This window comes from Haemorhous mexicanus, chromosome 9, assembly GCF_027477595.1.
Source record: "Haemorhous mexicanus isolate bHaeMex1 chromosome 9, bHaeMex1.pri, whole genome shotgun sequence".
In the NCBI taxonomy this organism is placed as follows: Eukaryota; Metazoa; Chordata; class Aves; order Passeriformes; family Fringillidae; genus Haemorhous; species Haemorhous mexicanus.
In genome coordinates this window covers 3,948,369-3,971,890 of record NC_082349.1, presented here as the reverse complement: position 1 = coordinate 3,971,890, position 23,522 = coordinate 3,948,369, and the positions used below count along the sequence as shown (strand labels likewise).

The following is a 23,522-nucleotide window of genomic DNA, read 5'->3' as shown; positions in this document are numbered from 1 at the left end:
CGGACTGATGGGACATGGCCACCACTGAGGGGACATGGCTGGGCTGAGAGCCAGGGGGAAAGGGGTGACAGTCAGGCGGGGCCTGAGGGGAGTGAGGGAGGCGGCAGTGGGAGGCTGCAGCACACACTCAGAGATGTGGATGCTGGAGCACACTCTGGTGAGGGGCACCCTCAGAGATGTGGATGCTGGAGCACACTCTGGTGAGGGGCACCCTCAGAGATGTGGATGCTGGAGCACACTCTGGTGAGGGGCACCCTCAGAGATGTGGATGCTGGAGCACACTCTGGTGAGGGGCACCCTCAGAGATGTGGATGCTGGAGCACACACTGGTGAGGGGCACCCTCAGAGATGTGGATGCTGGAGCACACACTGGTGAGGGGCACCCTCAGAGATGTGTGTGGGTCTGGGCCCCTCACTGCGAGAAGGACAAGGAGAGACTGGAGTTGTCCAGAGCTGGGGAAGGGCCTCAGCACAAGTGTGAGGAGTGGCTCGGGGGGTTCAGCCTGGAGAAAAGGAGACTCAGGGGGGACCTTTTCTCTCTCCACAACTCCCTGCCGGGAGGGTGAGCCGGGTTGGGGATCAGGCTCACCTCCCAGGGAACAAGGGACAGAGCAAGAGGAAAAGGCCTCAGGTTGCACCAGGGGAGGTTTAGATTGGATTTAAGGAAAAAATTCTTCACAGAAGAAGTGATTAAACACTAGAACACCCTGCCCCGGTTGGTGATGGGGTCCCCATCCCTGGAGGTGTTTAAGAGAAGACTGGATGTGGTACTCAGTGCTCTGGTTGACAAGGTGATGATGGCTCATAGGTTGGACTCGATGGTCTTGGAGGTCTTTTCCATCCTAAATGGTTCTGTGATCCTCTGAGCCTACATGGGCTGTGTGCCCCTATGTCCTTCAAGTTCGTAATCATGTCTGTTCCTTCACCAGGCATTGCAAGGGTCAAGTTAAAGTGTTGTTTTATCAATAACAAAAAATCAGCTTTAGTCTCATGCATTCTTAAATCCGTGTTTCATTTCTCAGAAGGTGTTTGGGTGTTTGTGGTAACTTGGCTTGTAATCTGAAGGGAAGTGTAAGGGTTGATTATCATTATTAGGGAAATAACCCCAGAGAACTTTCTGTTGATTTCAGAAGTGTTTGTTTATATTTGTTTTGTCATCTCAATACAAATATTTTGAACCAAGAAACTCTGTTGCAACCTTTTTATTCTACATATTTTGTCTTTGTGCTGGAATGAAAGTGAAATTAATAAATGGCAAATGTGATGGGTTTTGTTCTCTCTATCTAAAAATGCAAAACCTAGACAATGGTATGACAAAAGATAGAAAGAAAAATAATTGTTAATAATTGTTGTAGTCTTGGGAATACCTTGAGGAAAAACAGACATCTTTGTATTCATAATAGATATTTTTTAACTTGTGGTTTTGCTAAACAATGCCTAACTAAGCTAATATTCACAGATACATGAAAAGATATTTTCTTTGTCTTGACTTATGCTGAAAGAGTTCAAACACAATATTTATAAGGTAAGAGCATTTTAAATAGATCCCAAATATGTTATTCATGAGAGAAGCAAAGACCAATCAGTACTTAAAAGTTTAACAGTGTCTTCAAGATCCTTTCTCCCCGAGATCACCTTTGCTAACTTAATTCTGCCAGCTGAAGCATAATTCTCAATCATATTCCACATTAGGACTATCCAAATTACATTAAAGAGAATTCTGCACTTAAATGTAAAGTTTTTTTCCTTTACATCTTCATTTTGTTATTAACATTTTCTTTCTCAACAGTGTTAAAATTCGATCCTGGTTTTCTGTTTTACTAAACTCCGCTACTTGCAGTGGAGTTTTTCTGAGGCTGTTGACAGCGAGTAAATTTGCTTTTTCCCCTCGTGCCCAGCTGAGGAGGGCGCTGACAGCGCTGAGGTGCCCGGCCCTGCAGGCACAGTGCAGGGCAGTGTCCCTGCTGCTGTCCAAGGCGTTGATGGCAGCCCCGTGGCTCAGGAGGACATTTATCAGCTCTCCATGTCCGTACTCTGCTGCAATATGCAGGGCTGTCTTCCTCCAAACGTTTCTGTCATTGATATTTTTATTTTTTCCTGAGGCCAGGAGAAGTTTTAGGATGTCTGTGTTTCCTTTCATGGTAGCATAGTGCAGTGGGGTGCATCCATCCATGTCCTTAGCTCCAGCTCTCCCTTTCTTAGCCAACAGCACTTCCACGATGCTGAGGTGTCCTTTCAGAGCTGCAGCATGCAGGGGAGTCTTCTTCTCCTTGTCCTGTGCATTGGGGTCAGCTCTGGCCTTCAGGAGCATCTCTGCCAGTGTTTTGTGTCCCTGCTCGGCAGCCAGATGTAAAGGGGACTTTGCCTGCTTGTCCTGAGCATTGACAGGAGCTTTGTGGTGCAGCAGCTGCTGGGCAACATCAGCGTGACCTCTCTGACTTGCGATGTGCAGGGGAGTGGCAAAGTCCTTAGTGACAGCATTAATTCTGGCCCCAGCACTGACTAAAAGGCCAACGAGTGCTCCATGATCCCAGAGGGCAGCAACGTGGAGCGGGGTTTCCTCGGCTTGGTTCCTGAGGTTTGTATCCATGCCCTTGCTCAGGAGCAGACCTGCGATGGAAGCGGCCCCAGCCTGCACTGCCAAGTGCAAAGCTGTGTCTGCAGCAGGAGTCCTTATTGCCAGGTTTGCTCCTTTTTCCATTAAAACTTCTGCTGACTCTGCTTTGCCCATTTCACAGGCCAGCAGCAAAGGAGTGTAATGCTTTTTGTTGTGGGCATTGACATCGGTGCCTCTGTCAATTAAAGCTGCTACAACACTGTGCTGATTTTTCTGTACAGCTCTAAAAAGAGCTAATTCCATTACGTCAGCAGACAAATCTTTAGAATATTCCAGGAGTATTTTGAAGATGGATGGGTGGTTGCTGTTGAAGGCTCTTTCAACTGTGTTGGAATCAACAGTGGCTCCAGCTTCTAGAAGTACTTTTGCAGTGTTTTCAGATCCCTGAGAAACAGCATAACTGAGAGCAGTCTGTCCTCTCTCATCCTTTCCTTCAGTGGAGGCACCAGCCTCTAAAAGCATTTTGGCCAAGCTGCTCTCATCTCTAAGGGCTGCCATGTGTAAAAAGGTGTGCTGATTCCTGCAGGTCCTTGCCTCTTCTTTCAGGAGCTTCTTCACTATGTGGCTGTGGTTATTCTCTGCAGCCCAGTGAAGTGGTGTCTTGCCTTCCATATCCAGAGTGTGCATGGAAGCACCACCTCGGAGAAGCAGTTTGACTGCACCTCCATGGCCTTTCTCAGCAGCTCTGTGCATGGCTGTTCTCCCTTTCCTGTCCTTCACGCCTGTCCTTGCTCCTTTGCTGAGCAAATATGTCATGATGGATAGGTGGCCATGAGCAGCTGCAACATGCAGAAGTGTTTCACTGGAGGGGTTTAGCACATTGAGATCATTGTCCTTCAGTGTTTTCTCTAACACAGGAAGGGAGCCTTTAGCTACTGCAGCAAAGATGTCTACAGCAGCAGGATCTTTTCTAGGCTTTGTTGCCCTTGAAAGTGGAGTTACTTTTCCTTTCTTCTTAATAGACCCTTTGTGCTTTTTTTCCCCAGGTCTGTCTTTATTCCCCTGGTGCTGTTCGCTGCTGTTTTCAAACCACACTTTATCTTTTTCAAGTAAATACCCAACCAACTGTCTTCTGGCATCTCCAATGCTTTCATTTACTTCACTGACGTATTTTCTTATCTTGCTGTAAAGTTTTGGCTCCACTTGCTTTAAACATGGATAAAAAAAAAGCCTGCAGGCTCGTTCACCTTGAGAAATAAGTATGTCTAACACCCGAGAGTTCTTTGCTGTTCGTGTCCTGTAGAAACTCAGGACCAGCTTTTTTTCTGGGGTAAAAATACCATTTTCTATCAGCCAGTGCAGGAGCTGGTCTGGGTCATTTATGCCTTGCACAAGTTCTTCTTTTTTAGTCCTTAGGACTTCAATTGCATATGGGTTTGTAAACAGGCTGCTTGAATGCATGATCATGTTGCTAATCAAAAAGTGAATTGAGGTATTGTTTGACGGAAATAAATAGGAAATAGCAAAGCAGGCTCACGTAATTTCAGTCTTTTCATAGAACTATGAACTAACAACCATTGTAGATCAGTGCTAAATCTTTAAAGAAATCAAAACTCCCTCACCTTTGAGTTTCTGGTTGTTAGAAGTCCTTTGATCTTCTCTGTTCTTCCTTAGCAACGAGTACAGCTTAATAACAAAACAAAAGTCTGTGATATGTAAAGATAGTTCACTTGGAAGGCTTCTTCCAGATTTTTAATGCATAATTAGGGATTTTAAAAATGCTTTTGTGAATCTGATGTTTGAATAGAAGATAGCTGTTAGTCGAGTTTCTCTGTTCCTCTGGCCAAGCTGGTTCCTAAATGACCAGTCAATTAAACATGACAAAAGAAAATTCACAGCATAGTTACTGTTGCCAGGCTCACACACCTTGTATGAGCTGAAATGAAAGAGTGCACACTGCCAGCTATGCAGGTGAAAACCCTATAATGTACTGAAATAAAAGCATAAAGACCTAGATAAAAATAAACTGTATAAGCAGCTGGTTATAAAAAGTGATCCAGCCTTTCTAATATGAGCTACAACTCCAGTCAGGGGTGTATTTAAGGCCATTTAGCTTGTCATTCCTGCTCTAACCCAGAGTCTGTCTGGAAGTTAATTCTTTTACATGAGGTGGATCAAGGCATGTGATTCAGTGTGCAATATTTAAAGTATAATTAGAGCTTCAAATCTGTGTAGTCTTCCATATGGATGTAGGACCTTGGGATCTAGCTGTAATTAATTTAACTTATTGGTGTTTAAATTCCCTGTGGAAGAGAAGGAAATAAAGTAGTAATTATCCACACATTTTGAAACCAATTGAGAGAGAAATTGAGATTACAGAGTTTGGGAAAAGCTGGAGGTAAAATGAGCTGAAAAGCCAAAAGCTTGACCTTATTTAAGCAAATGGGAAATTCTGCCATCAGTTTCTTAGTTCAGTGCCCCTTCTGCTGGGTCCTGCTCCCTTTGCATGTATTTTCTTTAATAGCATATACAAGGTGACTGATAAGATTTTTAATTTTTTGCTGTTGACTTTAACTTCATAAGTAAGATCGCAAAATTTATTCTTTAATATTATTTCTTCAATAAAAAAAAGTTTTATTGAAGAAATAGCTGGAAAAGGCAAGACTTTTAATATATATTTTGAAAGCCAGCCAGTTACCAAGTCAGCAAATTTGACAGCCAGTTTAAGAGCCCAGTAATTCCTCTGAAATGCAAAGAAGGGAACTACACCAAGAAAAGCAAAACTTTTGTCATTTAGTTAATGATTGTTAACTCATAGCATGTTTTAATGTGGACTGAATGGTGTTCCCAAATCTGCCACTGACTCAGTCTGTAAACTGCAAATTATTCAGTCTTCAGATGTGACTGACCCAAGTCCTGAATATTTCTCAGTGTCTTGAGTAAATCAGTCCTTATTCCGTTTGGGGAAATGGGATCTTCATTTTGTCATTATTATTCTTCTCATGCTAAACTGAGATAACAATCCTTGGTCACCTTCGCAGGAAAGTTGTGAGCTCTGGCAGTGGGAAATGTTACATGGGTGCTGAGCAGAGTTATTCTAGATGGCACAGGAATTTCTTTAACTCCTGAAAAAAATAAAAAAGGAAATGGTGATATTCTTTAAGATTCCATTAATATGGCAGTAATTTCCCAGTGTTGTGAATACAGGAATTTCCTTGGTAAGCAGGTCCTAGTAAAGATGGAAGGGTGTAGTTCTCCTCCCTGGCCTTGAGGAGGAACATTTGAACAATATTTGCAGGCAGCACCTCTTTCAGAGCCACTTCACTTTATTTTGGAAAGTAACAAGCAGCAAATGATGTGTTATGAGATGTAAATTACAGTCCTCAAAATATAATTATGCATTTTTTAAAAAAAATATTCTCATTATAAATATGTGACTTATGAGGAAATTCTGTCTTAAAACAATAATCATATTTGGCAAGAAAGTTTTGGAAGCTTGTATAGATTTAAGAAATTATACTTTAAAAGCACTTATTTTTTAATTATTATTTTAGCCACTTTTAGAATTAAGCCTTTGTTCTAACAATGACTTCACAAAGAGATTCAAAATTGGCTATTTAAAGTGTGCTTTTTTGTTTAGATCTTTTTCACTTACTAACTCACTTTATTTGACATGTAAATGTTTTAGAGAAGGGAAAAATATTAAGGCTCAACACCTCTTCTCATTTAATTAAGTGCATGAGACCACAAATATATCAGATCAGCAGTAAACTCCACATTAAAAATAAAATTGGCTCTATTAAATATTACTGGAGATCTAAAAAACAAGTAAGTTGGAGAGAAGGAGGAGGCAAATCTTTGGGCTGCTTTGTTATCTTTAATATTTATTTGTTGTCAGAGGGGCATAAGGTACTTCACAGACCACTTTTATTTCTGCTGGCTTCTTCAGCTCCCTGTATCCAAGGACTGGATTATCAGGTTATTTGAAAAGGCTATTTATTAAGTTATTTTAAAAAGAAAATTGTGAGCTTTAATAAATTTGCAGGTTTGAAGGGTAGATGATGCCCTTGATAGGAAGGATATCAGTTTTGGCCTCTGCTGAATAGGTGTCTATGCAGGGAGCTGTTTAAATCTGGCTGCAGCTGGGACACTTGAGTCAGTTATTTCTGACATGCAATCTCAGTTTTGCTCCTAACTTGTGTCCTTGGGCAAATCCCTTAATCCCTGTTCCCTGTTTACACAAGCATTAAAAAAGGAAATTTTTTTTTCTACCTCACAGACACGTCCTAAGTGTTTATTACTGTTGGTGCAGTGCTTTGAAGTTATAGAGTGCTTTGAAGTTTTTGTCCTTTGAAGTATTGTATTCTGGCTTCTCAGTGATGAACATTTATTTCTTAAATTAATGCATGCCCGTGTTCTCGAGCCGATTTGATGTTGCCATGTCATCATCAAATATACATTTAATTTTCTCTACTTTAATTTCTCAAAGATGAAAGCGACCCAAAGTACACCTTGAGTGTGGTGGAAGGAGCCTGTGAGGGGATGTGGCTGCGGGACCGAGGCACCTGCAGAGGTCACCATTCCTCCACCGAGGCTCTTGCCGAGCTGGCTGTTGGGAACGATCTCGCTGTGGAATAACCAGCCTGTACGACATAACACAGCCAACATCATTATCTAAACATCGTGAGGGGTGCAGAAATATCTCTGCGTAATTAAGATATTTTCCTTAATAAACACGGCTCATGAAGAGAGCCCTGCTTTGGATAACCAGCAATCTGAGTGTGGCCGAGCTGGTTGAGGTGGAACTATATTTAGGCAGAGCTGGATTGAGAAACAGCAGAGCTGGAAGAGTTCATGGTGATGATTACAGTGAGCTTCACTTGTTAGAACATTGGGAGAGCTGAGCAGACAGGATGTCTGCAAGAGGCAAAGTGCAGAGCTTGGTTTTGCCTAAAGATGAACTGCAGTAAATGAGGGGAATCCAAAGGGGAGCTTTGGTGCCAAGTGATGAGTTTGTGTCAGTCATATTTCTGTGGAGCAGGCTTGGGCCCTTCCTGGCTGGTATTGAGATGGGAGCTGTTCCCTAGGGAAGTGCCATCCCCAGTGGCACACACCAAACAGGGATCAGGGGCCTGAGCGGGGCCCTCTGAGGGTGGGGAAAGCTGATTTGGGCAATCTGACAGTATTCTATGTCTGACTAAGCATCCCATCCCATCCCATCCCATCCCATCCCATCCCATCCCATCCCATCCCACCCCACCCCACACACCTCTTGCTGGCACAGAGCCACCCCTGTGGAGCCTGGGGCAGGCACAGTGCTTGAAAGAGTCCTGCAGCAGTCACAGCTTCCCACATTTGTCCACTCTCATAGATGCTTTCCTAATACCAATAATGCAGCAGCTGGTATAATACCCCAGGTATTTTATTCTATTTCCAACACAAGCCACAGTCTTATCTCAGCACTGTAGGGCTGTTTCCTCAGGCATAAACAAATGAAGGTCACATTAAGCACTGCAGCCATGCAATGCAAGCTGTTCTTTTTCCCAAAGATTAATGAGTACTTCCATGCAGTTCCCAAGCCAGGGTAACTGTGTGTGGACAGTGCACATCTGCAAAGTGCCACTGATGGCTGTAAATGCCAGCAGAGCAGGCTGGCTGCATCCAGCTCCAGGAATGAGGCTTAACAAATACATAACTCAGCCTAAGTGAGCATTAGAACTGTTTTCCAGTTTATCATGCACTTAGAAGTGAATATAAGAAGAGTGACCAAACTACTTAGGAACCATTTTTTGTGCTATTCAGGTTTTGAGCAATCAAAGTATTTTTCCAAAGTTCTTCATGGCATTACTTTCCAGGTTGTTTTTTAAAAAACTACATAGGTGAAGTTGAAGGAAAAAAAAGTGGCTAGTTTAGCTTTGCAGAGGTTAAGAAAAGAAAGATTCTTGTTTCAGAACATAATAAATAAAATAAAAGTTGGTTTGGAAGAAAAAATGTTCTGCTTTGATGAATGAAATATTTAGCTACTGCAAATTTCATAATGCAAAGTTTAAAAAAAATTAAAATTTTTGTGTCTAACTGATAATTATCCTATCATTAGAATAAAATGTAAATTATGTAAAAGTATTGAGTTACTAAATGCTGAGGCATCTTCCAGGATCAGCAAAACCAAATGGAGAGAGGGATGGGGTTTTTCTCCAAAATGGGCCGATTTTTTTTGCATTGTAAACCAAACAGGCCCTTGTGATTTTGAATCAGGAACATGCACTTTGTCAGTGAAATCTTAGAGAAGAAAATACTTTATAGAAGTTCTGTAACTGGTGAAGACAGTGAGGATCTTCCTCACAGCCCCAGCATTGCCCCCAGCACTGTTTGGTGCTGTCACTGCATCTCCCAGAAAAGCCTTTTGGCCAAATTTGCTTTGTAGAGGTAGAGCACTTAGTGAAAACTGTTCTGGGATTACACCAGTACCAAGCAGTGACCATAAAAATCTATCACCAGTACATCTTCACTATTCTAGCTAAAGCTGTCTATCTATAGCACTTTCTTAGTCTTTAGACAATTGAAATTACTCAAGGGAGTAGCTTGTAACCACATTTTTTAAAAAATTGGTATTCTTTTCCTTCCTTCTTCTGGAAAAAGAAAATATATGGAAGCAGTTGCTTTTATTTATTCCATTTGCCTTTATTATTATTTAGTTGTACTCCAGCCTGATCAGCTGGTTAAAATAATCTTGGATTTTTAGTTGCATTCAGTTTATATTTTTTGTACATCAAAATTAAGTTTAACTTTCCTGCTGTGGCAGAAAATCACAGGCATGTAATTGTTTCTTTCTTATTGGTGTTTTAGTCTGTTCTCAGTGCTATAATTTGGTATCTTTTTCTCAGTCTCTCAGTATTTCTCATTCAGAGGGATATAGAATTGATTCTTTCATTTTATCTCCCCTTCCCATTTCTGGCAGCTTCCCCTGCCCTCTGTTTGAATCCTCTGCCTTTCACTGACTATTTTGGTTCCCCCAGAAAGTGTCTTCTTGTATGTCAGGGTCTGGATTCCTGCACCTCACCTCAGCCCCGCTCAGCAGAGGATATGGTTACACACCCAGCTCCAGAGAGGTGCCTCAGAGGAGTGCCAGTGTGACTCCCAGGAGCATCAGTAGGACATGAGCAGCTCCTGTCTTTTTCTGAGTTCTGAATAAGTCCAGCACTGAGGACCTGATTGGCTGGAGCACTGGCACAGGACCTCAGCTGTCCTCTGGTCTGTTTGACTCTGTGAGAAACACCCTTGTTGATTTGGAGAGCTCCCTAAATCACAAAGTCCTGACAACTCCTCCAGATTCATGGTGTTTGCTTTCCTTGGCATGTCCCAAAACACCCTTCTGTGTTGGGCTGCACCTGTGATATTCCAGCAGCTCCCTTTGTTCCCAAGCCATTATGTCTTCCTACTCAAATTTCCATTCAAAGAGTGATTCATGCAGCAGGGGAAAGCCATGACCTGGCTGCCCCCTCAGTTTCCATCGCTGTGCAGATCATGTGCAGTCCCATCTGAACTGGAGCTTTCATTTCAGACTTCTCTATTCCCATGCCTGGAACTAAGTCTTTTATGCCTTACTCCTCTAGTCTGCACTGGGAACAGAATTATTTGTTGCATAAAGAGGCTTTTGGGGAAAAAAAACAGCCTTGATTTGGTCACAGGAGTAATGCAAACACAGAGCATAGATTTTCTTTTCCTTAGGAATACCTCTTCTCACAGCACACAGGGTTGGTACCTGTGCCACAGCTGCTCTGTGGACAAAGCACAGGTTTGACTCATTATGTCAGCATCCTTTTTATTTAATAAATAATAGCTTCCATGACTTGAATGTTTGGTTCTAATGTCCAGCTTGAGAGAACTGCACACCCCCACTAGTAGTCTTTATAAGAGCTGCTTCTCTTCAGGCATACTTCCTAAAGCTTTTGATGTCTTCCATAGTCCCTGCACTACTTTCCTTTTCATCCCTTGAATATTTCTACCTTATGCCTTTTTGAGTCTCTTCCACACTGTCCCTCTAACCTCAACACACTCATTTGTAAATTCAGTTTCCTTTACTGTGCAGTTGAAGCATTCCTTGCTTGAGAAAGTTTTAAAAGTTTTTTTGGTTTGTGCTTCTTTAAAAATTTTATTTTATTTTTGGTTGTTTTTTCTTTCCTCTCCTTGCATAAGCAGTAGTTCTGGGTTTATAGGACTCCAAGGTTTAAATTGAGATCTCTGAGACTTGTGGGACTCCTGCCAGGTGATGTGTAGATGCTGAAGAGGCATCTAGACCCATTGTATTTTACCTGAAAATGCATTTATATATCATATGGTTCCCAGTGAGGCAAAATCCTTGGCTCAATAATAGAACAGTAATATGCCATCTAGGGATTTTAGAAGACCCAGATTAAGGAAAGAATAAGGATTTTTAATAGCTGGATCAACCTTTTTCCTTTGTGTCACAAGACACAGGGAAATCTCAGTTTCAATTAAAAGTTAATATTGCATCATGAAAATGGGATAAATGTGACATTAAGAAGTGCATAGAAGGGATATTGTAATGACAGCTCAAGTGCATTTAGTGACTTCATGTTTAATTCAATAAAATATCTCTATTTAAACATTATCTGAAGCAGAGAGAGCTTTCAATGGAATTCAGAGCAAACCTGCTGGAGAGTGTACATGGCCATGGCAGATTTGCTAGAAATATTGGCAAATTGAACTTAATTGTAACAGATTACATCTCAAGTTTGCATTTTCCAGTTTGCTTTGGTTTCTGTATTACTTTGCTTCTGAATCTTTCAAATCAAAAACATCTTTTGTGCTCCCTAGGCTTGTTTTTGTTAGTTTATTTTACAACAGGATGGATTAATGTCATCTAGATGTGACTTTCAGTTTTGCTTGAATTGACACCAAAACCACTGGGATGGTGATTTGTTCCCCCTTCCCCTCTTTTACTCACTGGTATAATTTCCATCCAGCAAAGCTTTTGAAAAATAAGGAGGGAAAAAGCCTTCCTGTACAAGCTACCTGTGAATCCCATCCAAATACAAAAGACTTGTGTAAAAGCTTGGCAGGCACTCCCAGCATATGACACTCAGTGACTTCCTTATTTTATGCTATCATTCCACGTACAGAAAATGAATCTGAAAATCACAGTAATTTCCATTCATTTTTGAGTACAAAATTGTAAATGGTAAATTTCCTATCTGTGTATAACACCCACATTTTAAATCAAAAGTCTTGAATGCTGACAGCATTAGTCATAGGAAATCCTGTATGAACATCCAGCATTTGAGTTGGACCTTCCCCTGGATCACACCATAGAAGGAGTTTGCAGGAAAACGGTCTGTTGCTTTCAAATCCTGTGCTGATTTTAACCCTTAACCTGCCATTAACTCTGGTATGATAGTGCTTTTTTCTTCTAAAGGCCATTTGCCATTTTCTTGTTATCAAAATGGTATTGAAAAAAACAATATATTTCAATGCTAAAACTGCCTGTATTTTAATAATACACCAGTGGCATTCTGTAGTACAGATGTGCGTTTCAACACTCTCCCTTATGAGCACAAATAATCTTCAGTGAATGCTGTAATTTGAATAAAAATGCCTATTTAGAATATTATACTGTTATGTTAATATTAATGTATTAATTATCAACATGAAACAAAGTGCACAGTTCATTAAAAATGGAAAGCTAAAAAAGCCAACATAACTTTGTACATTAACCCATGACAAGGCCAATGCAATACCAGCAGCAAACCCAGCTGTGTTGCACAGAATCATTTTCACATCACATGGCTGAACCAACTGTGACAATTTCTTTGCCTTTATTTAAAAGGAGCCATCTCTCAATGGGCTCATAATATATCTTTAAAAATAAAAAAATCCTGCTTATCATTTTCATCTAGTGGGAAAATCCCACACACGCTGAGTTATTGTGGAACAGCTGGCTTAAATTAAAGCTTTGGACTTAAGGAAGGAATCTTAGAACATAAAGTATCAAATAATAGCTAAATTCCAGATTAGGATGAGGCTTGTAATGTCAGGCATGGCAAGCATATATTAGGCAAATGGACTTGAAGAATCTTAGGGTTTTTGTAATGTGGTGAATCTTAATACTCCAGTTTTAGAACTTGAACTAGCAATGTTTAAACACAGCTTAATCTAATTTGATAAATAAATCAAAATACATTTTAATATACCATTGTTCATATGGGACAGGCTTTGTACTATGAAATACTGATGGATGTGCACAAAAGAAATAGCAAGCCATTAAAAATTCTCAGTAATTCAGAGCTCTTCTTTTATTCTGACTCTTCTCATGAGTTTGAAGAGCCTCTCATAGATTTTTGGAGCATCATTGTTTAATGATCATTTTTAGTTGTAAGCCAAAAGTGGTAATTTTTGCTACATGGAGAGTCTGTTTGTTTTGAACCTGTACTTATAAAACTTTTCTTTTTGAACTCACAGACTTATGGAGTAATTTAAATCAGAGAGTAGATCTCTGTGAAGTCAGTATCATTTTGAAGATCCAAGCAGAGGGAGGATTTAGACCAAGACCAAATTGTTTGGTTTGGGGCTTTTCAGCTTTGTTTTTTAAGCCAAGACCTGGCCTGCCTGGGAAAAGAAGAATTAAGCTCAGTATTTCTACACTGCAGATCTCAATCAGCAGTTATGGAAAACTATGTGTGCAACTATAAAGGAGCTCCTCATGTACAGCTGTAGCTGGAATTAGAACTCAAATTCATTACTGATTGTGCTCTTGGCTAATGTGGTATCAGCTGAACCCCAGAACCACGGAGGAACCCGGGTTTATTGTTGTGTGTTAATGGCCAGGTCTTGCTTGTTCCTGTTTCTGTACAGTTGTAAAGACAAGGAGTTTTATTTCTTCATAATTGCTGTAGATCAGGACTGCCAGCGGAAGAGTTAGACTCTCCTGGAGAGGCAGGAAGGGGTGAGATGGGTGGCAGTGCTTTCCTGGATTGATGGGCAGTGTGTTAAAAAGGGGATAATGGGAGCTTTTCTTTCTTGCTTTGGACTGTGCAAGTGTCAAAACACATAGAACTAAATTCCAGGAGGAAGCACCATTAGAAAGGCTACAGAAAATCAGGTGGCACTGTGTTCCTCATTTGCAGCAGGTTTGAGAATTGGGCTATTTGTAACAGAAAAAAAGAGTAACTTCAGAAGATCTTTCCTTCCTTGATCTCATTACTTTGTTGCATTTGTCCCTACGTTGTCATTGTTACCTTTAGAGTTTGATTGGACCTGGAGTTGCCAGTAGCAAATAGGAGGTGTAGATCCTAAATGTGAGAGCTTTTAATTGTTGCCACATTCAAGCCACAGCAACGACCATTAACATTTAGTTAGAATCCAAACCTTTCTCATGCTGCCAGCCTGGCATTTCCTGTGCAGTGAAAAACACAGGAGCAGTTTCTGCACGTGAGGATGATAATGCAGCAAACGGAGGGGGCCAAGGAAATAGCTTGAAATTAATTGTGGGTGTGGCAGTGTACTTTGTAAGTAAATTCAAAACAGGCATGGAAGCCAATATCAGGAACATGTGCAAAAAATTCCGTTTATAAGACTTGGAATAATAACCTCACTGCCCTCTTAAATAATTTTAAACATATATGCATAAAGTTAGTCATCTAACAAAAACAGTTTCATAGGCAGGTACAGTAATGTCTCACAGTTCTCATTCAAGTTAATGGCTGCATGAAAAATGTTCCCTGGGAAAGTCAAACCATGTTTTATAGGTTTGTCCATATGGGAAGCTGAGCTTGTTTAACCAAAAGTGTGAACTTAAATTAAGTTAGCAAAACTGGTGCAAAAATCTGTCTGGGCATTTTTGTACTGTAAGTTCCATTGAGAAGAATGAATTCAGGAGTTCTGGCTCGATCTGTGGCAATCTGGATATGGCTGTGAGTGTTTCTTTCAGGAGATGCCACATCCTCACTGCCTGTACCTGCATTTGTGTTCCACCTCCCCAGTTGCTCCCTGTCATTTCAGGTGTTTGTAGAGCTCTGTTAGTAACAGAATAAAGGGAGCAATGCAGGGTAAAATATTCCCAAAAGCTCTACCAGCACAAAAGAGGGAGTGGAAAAGAAAAGGAGAAGGGAAAAGGGGGTTGCTTAGGCTGACACTGAGGTAGAAAAAATGCTTATACACATCAAAGCTGAGCTCCCTAAAGTGCAGGAGGTGCCTCTGTCCGTGTTTGCCCGGCAGCAGCAGTCCCTGCAGCAATAGTGGCTCCTGCCAGTCACAAACTGGCACAGAAACCTGAACTGCTTCCTTGATAGCTTCATCAAACACCAGCTAAAGCTACCTGAGGTCGTTCAGCAAGGCCCTGGCTTGCACAAAAAGACAGATGTGCACTCTTGGACCAGTTTGAAGCCATCCATTTGAAAGAGATGGAGCTGTGTAACTTTCTTACAAAATGAAAATTTAGTCTAAGAGAAAACCCAGCTCCTGGTACAAAGTGTTTTGCTCTCCCTTCCTTCCTTTCCTTCCAATATTTATCACTGTCCTGATTTCCAAAACAGGGATATTCAGCATCCTCAGGACTTGTGCTACGTTGTTGGGAACTGTCAGTATTTTGAAAAATAGCCAAATTGGTCAACTTTATTGTTACTTCTCCAAAATTACATAGTGCCTAAACTGTCAGTAGTTTGAAGTGTAGTGAGGGGCACTTCCCTAAATATACTGAACTGAGGTGGTTTTTGGAGTGCAAAAATGGGAAATAAAATCCAGAAGTCTTTAACCATGGTGATGTATTAAAAGCACAGATACAACTGCCTTAAGAAAAGCTGCCTGCTTTTCCATTGGTCACACTCCTGAAAACTGGAAATTGTGCTGTACCAGAAAGGTACTGGTTAGAAATCGCTGCTTCAAAGAGGAGCAACCTGGGCAAAGAACATTAAATTCTGCTTACAACCAATCATTTAAAGAAGGAAATTTGATGTTAACTTTCCAGGGGTTGTTTTGGTCAGTAACGTTTTTGGAGACTAACAGCAAACTCCTGTTTTGGAGTCAGCTGCACTTACTGTATATTTTTACATAGTTTTTATGTAATTCTGCATATTAAAACACTTGCATAACTAATTAAAATATATGTACTTATAAATACTTTATCTTGTTCAGTCAGGAAGCAGGGAGAACAGACAATCTGTACGATTGAGAGCAGAGCCAAACAAGAAAATTGGGGATGGATTTTGCCTGAAGAATTCAGGTTCTTTTTTTCCCCTTCAGGTATTTGGGTCAGACACTTGGTGATTATTAACAAGATAAAGATCATATCTTGACTGGGGCCCTGAGACACCACTAGAGGGTTCATGGTGAGTCTTGTTTTTAATTACTTCTTGCAAGGAGTTTTGCACAGTTAATATTTGGGGATAATATTTGGATAGGGAAAAAAAAAGGTGTACATTATGTATGGGCTGCAGCAGAGTAAAGCTTTGCATATGGAAATTTGTTCATCACTAACACGTGGTGGATGTTTGCAAAATGTTCTGTGTAGTGAATGTCTCCTGATTCTAATCAGGTAATTGTTGCTCCCTGGTTTCATCCTATCTGACTGGAGGCTCCTAAGTTAAAAAAACCTTGTTGCTGAGGCACAGGCACTTCAAGCAGCAATTTAATTTATCCAGATCACTCTCTGAAGGGGCCAGAGCTTTTCTGTCAACTATAAGGAGAGCCTGTGGTACCCCCTACCCCAGCTTTGTTAGCTGTCAGAAGTTAAACTGAAGAAATCCCGAGCTGTATCTCCAAAGTGTTATGGGGTTTGTGGGTTTTGGGGTCTGATTTCTCAAGGTGAAAATAAAACAACCTCCAGAGCTTGAAGGTGTGTGCAGCAGCTCACAATTTTTGCTGCTGTTGAGAGTTCTAAAACTGCTTTTGGACACAAATGAACTTTTCATAGTTGCCAAAGTGGTTTGATTTGCCATCACAAAAAGCCATCAACTTTGAGAATCACATCCCTTGAAGTATGTAGGCCTAATTTTGGTAGTGCTTGGCTATGCTCTTAAATTTAGCAATGATCCATTCAGTGGAGATTCAAAACTTGTTCAGTTTTCTCTTTTCAGTACAGTGCTGTGTGAGAGAGAGGCTTTGTGAGTTTGGATAGCGAGGTAATTGGATGGTCCCTGTGTCCTGAGTGTTTTCATGACTTGTTGTCTGAGGCAGAAAGGTGTGCTAACAGCAGCAATCTAAAAGCCATGCAGCTAAGCCATCACTGGGGAGGAGAATTCACAAAAACAGCCACTGACACTCACTTTGAACTCTTACTGTCCTCTGATGTAACTGTGGTTATTCTGTGACTAAAATCATTCAGGATCTCCCTCCTCATTGCAGTGATTATTTTAACAATTCAGGAAAGCTGTTAAAATTATTCTGGTTTTAGCACACTTGTATGATAACAAGTTTCATCTGAAGTCTTTTTTGGCTACTACACCACCTAAGCAGAGGCTCCTATTCTAGGCGACTGTGCAGCTGGTTCCAGGACTATTTGCTTTTGAGCTCCATCTGCTGGAATTCTATTCTGTTTTCTACGTCTTTGGTGTTATTATGCTGCCAGGTCTCACAGGAATTGGTTTTAATTAAAAAGAGAATAAGGTATGAAATTCACAGTTCAGAGGAATTTTCAGCAAGTTGCTTGTCCTTTTGTTTAAGGGTTCAATTTAGAGATTGCTTGGAGAGTATAAGACTCAAAACCAGAAAATAATTGTGAGACAGAGGAAAACAAATACTAAGTTTTCTTCTGCTTTTGTTCACAGTTTCTAGGTATTTTATAGAAATTTGGATTAATCAGGTCAGTCATGACCTATCAAGTTCTGGACGAGATTTCAAAAACAGATTACTTGCTCATTTTTCTGAATTAGGTTTTTGTTTGGTTTTCCCCTGATGTCTGTTGTTACTCTATAACTAAGAAAATCAGCAGTGTTTTCAATATTTAATTAACTTTTTAAAAGGCCATTCTTCCCTATTGTATCCGTGCTTCTCGTGTTTCGGATATTTAAGGACAGAAGGGACCATGATGAAAATCTAATTTGATTTTTGTAGTTGCATTGTTTCTCTACAAAAAAGTACTGCAAAGAATGATGTGCAGAATTGGAAAAGAGGGCCCTGCTGTGCAAAACCCCTCTAAAAGTGTTTCAGTAGTCAGGGGGTTTCACGGTGAATTATATGATGACTTTTTACAAGTTTTCTTTGTAAGGAGCACATTCTCTGTTCAGAGGATACATTATCCTGTTCATGTCAGCAATAATGGATCTGTGGAGAATTAGGATGGCCACCAGCCCTTGGGTGCATGCTCTGGTGTTGGCAGTGCATGTAATTCCAAGGAACAAGCATTTCTCTGGAAGAATTACCTTCCCAAAAAGCAAACCATCTGCATTTTGAAGTTTCCTTTTCTTTACTTGTAAAGCTAATACCACCTTCATTCCCCTGTCCCTCAGCTGGTGCCAGATGTTCCTAAGGTATCTTCTGTTTCATAATGGGTTTGTGTATATGGTAATTTCAAATATTTCCTTGCTGTCCATCTGCCTGTTAGCAATATTTTGTGTTCACTCATGGTGTTTGCAACTTTTATTTTCTACACAGCCAACTTTGCCTGAACTGGTTTTAGTTCTTGATGTGGGTAACTCCATGTTGTTACACATGAGTCTTGGGAATAAGGGGAGGGAAGAAGAGGTGGAGAACAGAGAAAGTGCTAGGCTTGATTTTAAAGATAACTGGATTTTTTTCAGTTCTGCCTTGTGCTTCTCCTGGACATGGCACAGCCCACGCCATGGTGCTCTCCAGCAGTGCCTGAGCTTGTTCCAGCCTGAGCTGCTTTTCAGAAAGTAATTATTGTAATGGATTTCTTAGACTTCTGCATGGGACAGAACTGTCAGCCATTTTTCACATAGATTGGAGGGATATTGTCTGGATTTCCAGACAGATCTCTATAAAATAGAGATAGCTGAGGAATCTCTGGTCCTCAGACTTCATTGTTAAATGGGTGTGTGCTGCCTTAGGCTGGTATTTAAAGTCCTCTGTTTCGAGGCTGGTATTTTTTAGACCTACAGATAGATACACAGGGGTCTGTACAAACTTCCCCTGTGTTCTGAAGTTGGAAGTGGCTGGTAACTCTAACTGTCCCACTGGAGAATAAGTTAAATTGTTACTGATCTTCCCATCATGAAAAGTACTTTGGATTTAAAATTATTCCATGAGTAATGGTGGTCAAACCTCTCTTTTTAGCTCACTTGGGATAAAAGTGTGAGGCTTCTATTGGTTTCAATAGAGACCCAAATTCTAATTAATATTCCTGTGTCCCAAACATGTTGTTCTGATTAGAGGCTCTTTGCCCAGGCATTTCTGTGTAGCCTGCCCTGTTTGAAACCCTGCCTTTTTCTGACTTCACTTCCTGAATCCGTTGACAACACTCACAGCCAAACAAAATACATGTTCACAATGCTGTTATTTGCAAAATATTCCCTTGTGAATACAGCTGGGGCAACAAAAAGAGTTTCTCTCTGAATCTCGGAGAGGACTGACTATTCCTTGTAGCAGTAAGGCCCATAGTGCATTAGGCAATTTTAGTCTTGGCAGTTAAGTAAGTGTTAAAACTTTGCATTTCACCACATATAAGCGCACACAGGTCTTTCATTAGCCTTGTGTGTATTGATCACACAGTGATCTACTAAGAAATAAACTGAGAGTGCTGAATTTAATCTAGGCTGAGGTGGACCAGATAGCAACAGGCTCCCGGCCCACCGCACTGTTTACAAAACAGATGGAGGAGCAAAGAAGATAAACTTACTTTGCCCTCTTTTAGGCCTAATCCTCAAATGTGATGAGGAACCAATGAAAAAGTTCATCTTAAAGTGCTCCTCATCTCCTTGTGAAGCTCACTGGCACTACACCCACCTTGCCTGGCAGATTCTGTGAGTGGACACCACTGGAATATTGGCGTGACAGGAACAACCCAAGCTGTGGTGCCCACTGAGCCAGCAGTGCCATGGCTCAGGAGCTCTCACCCATTCCACAGAATGTCACCCTGAGACAGAACACACAACTGCACTTCTGAATGTCTGTGTGTGCACATGAGGCTAGGGTGGAGCAGACTGTCACTCAGCTGGCTTTAATTAACATAGTATTTTATGTAATGTATTTATTTTTTACGTAATTAGGTGATTAAGCAAAATGCTTGCTAGTAACGTCTCTTCCATAACCCAGTGCTGCTGAGAGTTAAACATGCACCTTTGCAGGTAATTAATCTCCTTGCCCTGCTTATTTTGCTAGTTGGCACTTGCTAAATCCCTGTAAAACCACACCCAGCAGTGCTGTGTATTATCCCTCTGCTGTCTATTCCTACATATGGTCAAAATCAACTTACCTTCCGGGTTGCTGACATCAGCAAAATGTACTCTTGGCAAACTTGGGAATCCTCCTAGTAACCCTTTGTTTGGTTGGTGTTGTTACAGTTGTATTCCTCTGACAGCAGCAAACACCCTCCAAACGGTGCCTACCTTGACACGTGCTTGGGATGTGGAAGGACACTACCAAATGAGCATCTTTAAAACATTAAAACAACCCCTTGTGTGATAAAATGTGTGATAGATGGGGGGAAAAGTTAGAGGAAGATGCTTCCCTGCTTCCTGTAAGGAACTGACCCACAGTAGCTGCAAGTTTATCATTTTGATAACAGTAAAAATGTGGATATATAAATATCTATAACTATCTAGTATTTTTCTGAAGTGACTGTAAGCAATGCTGTCATTTCAATTAAAATTAGGCATATTCCAATTCAAGGAAAAAAATACTTTAAAAAAAAACCTGCTTGAGAATAATGATTTTCTAATATTTTCTGGCAGTCTTTTGATATCATCTATTTTTTCTTAGCTGTTTGGCTCCAAATAACAAACAGGAAAACATCTGGTCTCCTTCAAATAGGTTTATTAAACAAAATTAATTGGGTGCAGTGTTTAAAATCCTGGTAATAAAGCTGTTTCCAACCCCCCTCAAGTAAAGTAGCATGTTTCTGAGATATATCTGTATATTGTCATTGTACTACAAATCAGGATTGTTTTGTAAAAATACCTGGGAAGTGCCTGAGAAGTTGCTGTTTTCAGCAAATTGCTAGAAACAAGCAACAGGAGTTGCTGTTTTTCAACAAGTTGCTATTTTCATTTCCCACTAGGTTCAGTTTTCCTAGCTTTTCTATTGCCAAGAAGGTTAGAACCCAGAGTAATATCCAAAAGGGAAAGGATTTAGTGACAGAGGAAGGGTTATAAACTTATTTTCCTGTTGACAGCAGCATTGTCATAAATATTAACAGACAAGAATTATCTCCCTGAGAAAACACAGGGATAAAGGTGAATATTTTTATGTTTTAAGCCTACAGCATAATTTTCTTAATATAACCACCTGCCTTATCTTCTTGAGGGCATTAATTTAATAAAAAACGTGTCAGATCAAGTAGCCAGTTGCTCCAGTTATGGAACAATTTCATTCCTTGCCTTTCCACCCCTCCACAACCCTGCCTGAAGTCAGATGTCTAAACTGGGCCCCAAGAAGGAGGCAGTCAGGCTGCAGCTGGGGAATCCAACCTCAGGAGAACCCCAAAAGTTGTAGGAGTTTAGTGAGGACAATCTGGCTTCTCCCACCCCTGCTCACACCTTCTCCAGGACATGTCTGGAGTTACAGAGTAAGTTCAGCATAATCCCTACCCTTCAGAGTGCAGCCCAAAGGGCATTTTCCCAACTAAGGTACTAGGGAAAAAAAAAAAAGTGTGAGGGGAAAATACATTTTAATTATTTTATTTTTCTTAAATATAATAGAACCTTCTAGAATTTTTTTCCAGAAACAGAAACATTAAAAAATTATACTTTATTACAAATGGTAAACTCAGAGTGCTAAAAAAAAGCCTCTTATTTACAAATAATACTGGGCAGTGCCCAAATAAACAACATAAAAATAACTTACAAAGTCATGAAGTAGTTTATTGACATTAATCAACTTTCATAAAATAAAATAAAAAAAGATATGTACATACACAATTTACTTGAAGGCAGGCAGAACAGTTCTTTTTTTTTTTTTTGTTTATCAGCCTCCCACAAACCTCCCTCCCACTTTTTTTTTTTTTTCTTAAGGAATACTACATAAAGCAATCTACAGTTTCTATTGCAGTTTAACCTTTAATACTGAATGATCATCGAATGTTAGGTCCATGCAGGTCTTGGTCAATGTTAAACGAAGATCTGACATCTCATCCGAGCAGGGACAGCACTTCCCGGAGCAGCGCTGGCCGCTGCACTCCCGGCTCCAGCTGAAGGCTTTGCCAGTCTTTCCACACATGCGCTTTGCGGAGCACAGGCAGGACAGCCTCTCAGCTTTTGCCATTAGCTTTATGCCTCTGCCACTTTGGATTTTTCCTGTTTTAGTTGTACCACAACACACAGTTCTCGCTGAAGAGTCTCTTCAAAACGTCTGCAACTGCTGTGTGAGCATGAGCTGGCACCCGCTGTTGACGTGGTTCATGACCTTCTGCTTAAGCTGTGCAACCTGTTCTCTGAGCATGTTGGCAGTGGATGCCAGCTCTGAGTTCTGGGCTTTCAAAGTTTTCACTTTTTCTTCCAACCGGGCAATCCTTTCCAACTTCCTTTTCCGGCATTTGGACGCCGCGATTCTGTTCCTCATGCGCTTTCTCTCGGCTTTGATTCTCTCCTGTGACTCCATGTCAATGGGGGACAGGGGAGGAGTTTCCCCCGGCATTTCAGGTACAGTCTGCGGCTCCTCTTTCAGAGCCTGGAGCCGGGGATGCTGCACGGGCATCTGGGGGTTTATGTGATGCTGGGGCGCGTATCCCATGCTGTTGGCGTTGTAGTTGGGAGCGGAGCTGAGCGCGTTGGGGTTGAAGTTGCTGAGGTTGGCGTACACCGGGGGCTCGCTGTGCAAACTAGTGTTGAAGCTGGTGCTGCCGGCCATGGAGGACACAGGTGCCATCCCGCTGGTGACAGGTTGGGCGGCCGAGGTGACGCTGGGCAGCGTGTTCTGGTTGTGCAGCTCCGCCAAAGCTCTCACGAAGCCCTCGGCGAACCCCTCCTGCTCGTCGGTGACATTCTTGGGGCACAGGAACTGCGTCGGGGTCGGCGTGGTGGTGATCAGCCCGTTGCTGGACTGGATGATGAGCCGCTCCAGCTCGGGCGAGGCCAGTTTGAGGAGCCCCACATCGGGCGAGGTGAGGATGTCGGCGTTCTTGTTCCTCAGGTGCGGCTTCAGGTTGCTGGAGGGGTCGGACAGGTTCAGCGTCATGTTCTGCTTCAGCACCTTGGCGTTATTGTATCCGTACCCGCCGCTCTCCGGCGGCGCGAAGCCGGCGCTCAGCGCATCCTCGTAGAAAGTAGGCTCCATCTTTGCACTCATAGAACACAGTCCGGGGAGGGGAAGCTGCCCGGCCGCCGCTCAGCTCCCCGCGGGCACCCCGACCCTCCCGGGGAAGGGGAACGCGGAGCCGAGGAAGGAGAAACGCGGAGCCTTACTGGATCGCTGCTGCCGCCGCCGCGCTGAGAGCCCGCCCGGCCTGGCGGGGCGCCTCGCCGCCCTCCTCCTCCGCGTGCCGGTGGTGCCGGGACGCCGGTCCGCCGCCGCAAGTACTTTCCCTGCCGGCTCCGCGCTATTCCCGCTCCACCGTCCCGGCGGCCGCACTCAGTTGCGCTCGTTCGCTCCCGCCCGCCCCGCGCTCTGCGCCCGCTCCCGCCGTGCAGCCCTTCACTTATCAGCGGCCGCGAGCCCGCTAAAAATAGCGCATGATGTCACCCCGCGCGCTCCCCATTGGCTGCCGCCGCCCCGTCCCCGGGGGGGCGGGGCCAGGGCCCGGCGCGCGGACCCGGCCCGGGTCGCCATGGCCACCCCCCCCTTCAGAAGCTTCTTGAGCGCGCGGGGCCTTGTGGGATGACGTAATGGCGGGGGGGCG

General features: G+C 42.2%; 2 protein-coding genes across 2 annotated transcripts; both read right to left on the bottom strand.

Moving 5' to 3' along the window:
- Positions 1-1,182: 1,182 nt before the first annotated feature.
- On the bottom strand, positions 1,183-4,384 carry LOC132330890 (CARD- and ANK-domain containing inflammasome adapter protein-like). The gene has a single exon (XM_059853698.1). It carries the CDS (start codon positions 4,022-4,024, stop codon positions 1,757-1,759), a length of 2,268 nt encoding a protein of 755 aa, XP_059709681.1. The 5' UTR covers positions 4,025-4,384; the 3' UTR covers positions 1,183-1,756.
- A 16,966-nt stretch (positions 4,385-21,350) lies between these two features.
- JUN (Jun proto-oncogene, AP-1 transcription factor subunit) lies at positions 21,351-23,304 on the bottom strand. The gene has a single exon (XM_059853695.1). The coding sequence runs from the start codon at positions 22,970-22,972 to the stop codon at positions 22,028-22,030; it is 945 nt and encodes a 314-aa protein (XP_059709678.1). The 5' UTR covers positions 22,973-23,304; the 3' UTR covers positions 21,351-22,027.
- Between the last annotated feature and the right edge of the window lie 218 nt (positions 23,305-23,522).

Excerpts from the sequence above, each read along its gene's own strand:
- LOC132330890 (XM_059853698.1), bottom strand. The coding sequence starts at position 4,024 with ATGATCATGCATTCAAGCAGCCTGTTTACAAACCCATATGCAATTGAA.
- JUN (XM_059853695.1), bottom strand. The coding sequence starts at position 22,972 with ATGAGTGCAAAGATGGAGCCTACTTTCTACGAGGATGCGCTGAGCGCC.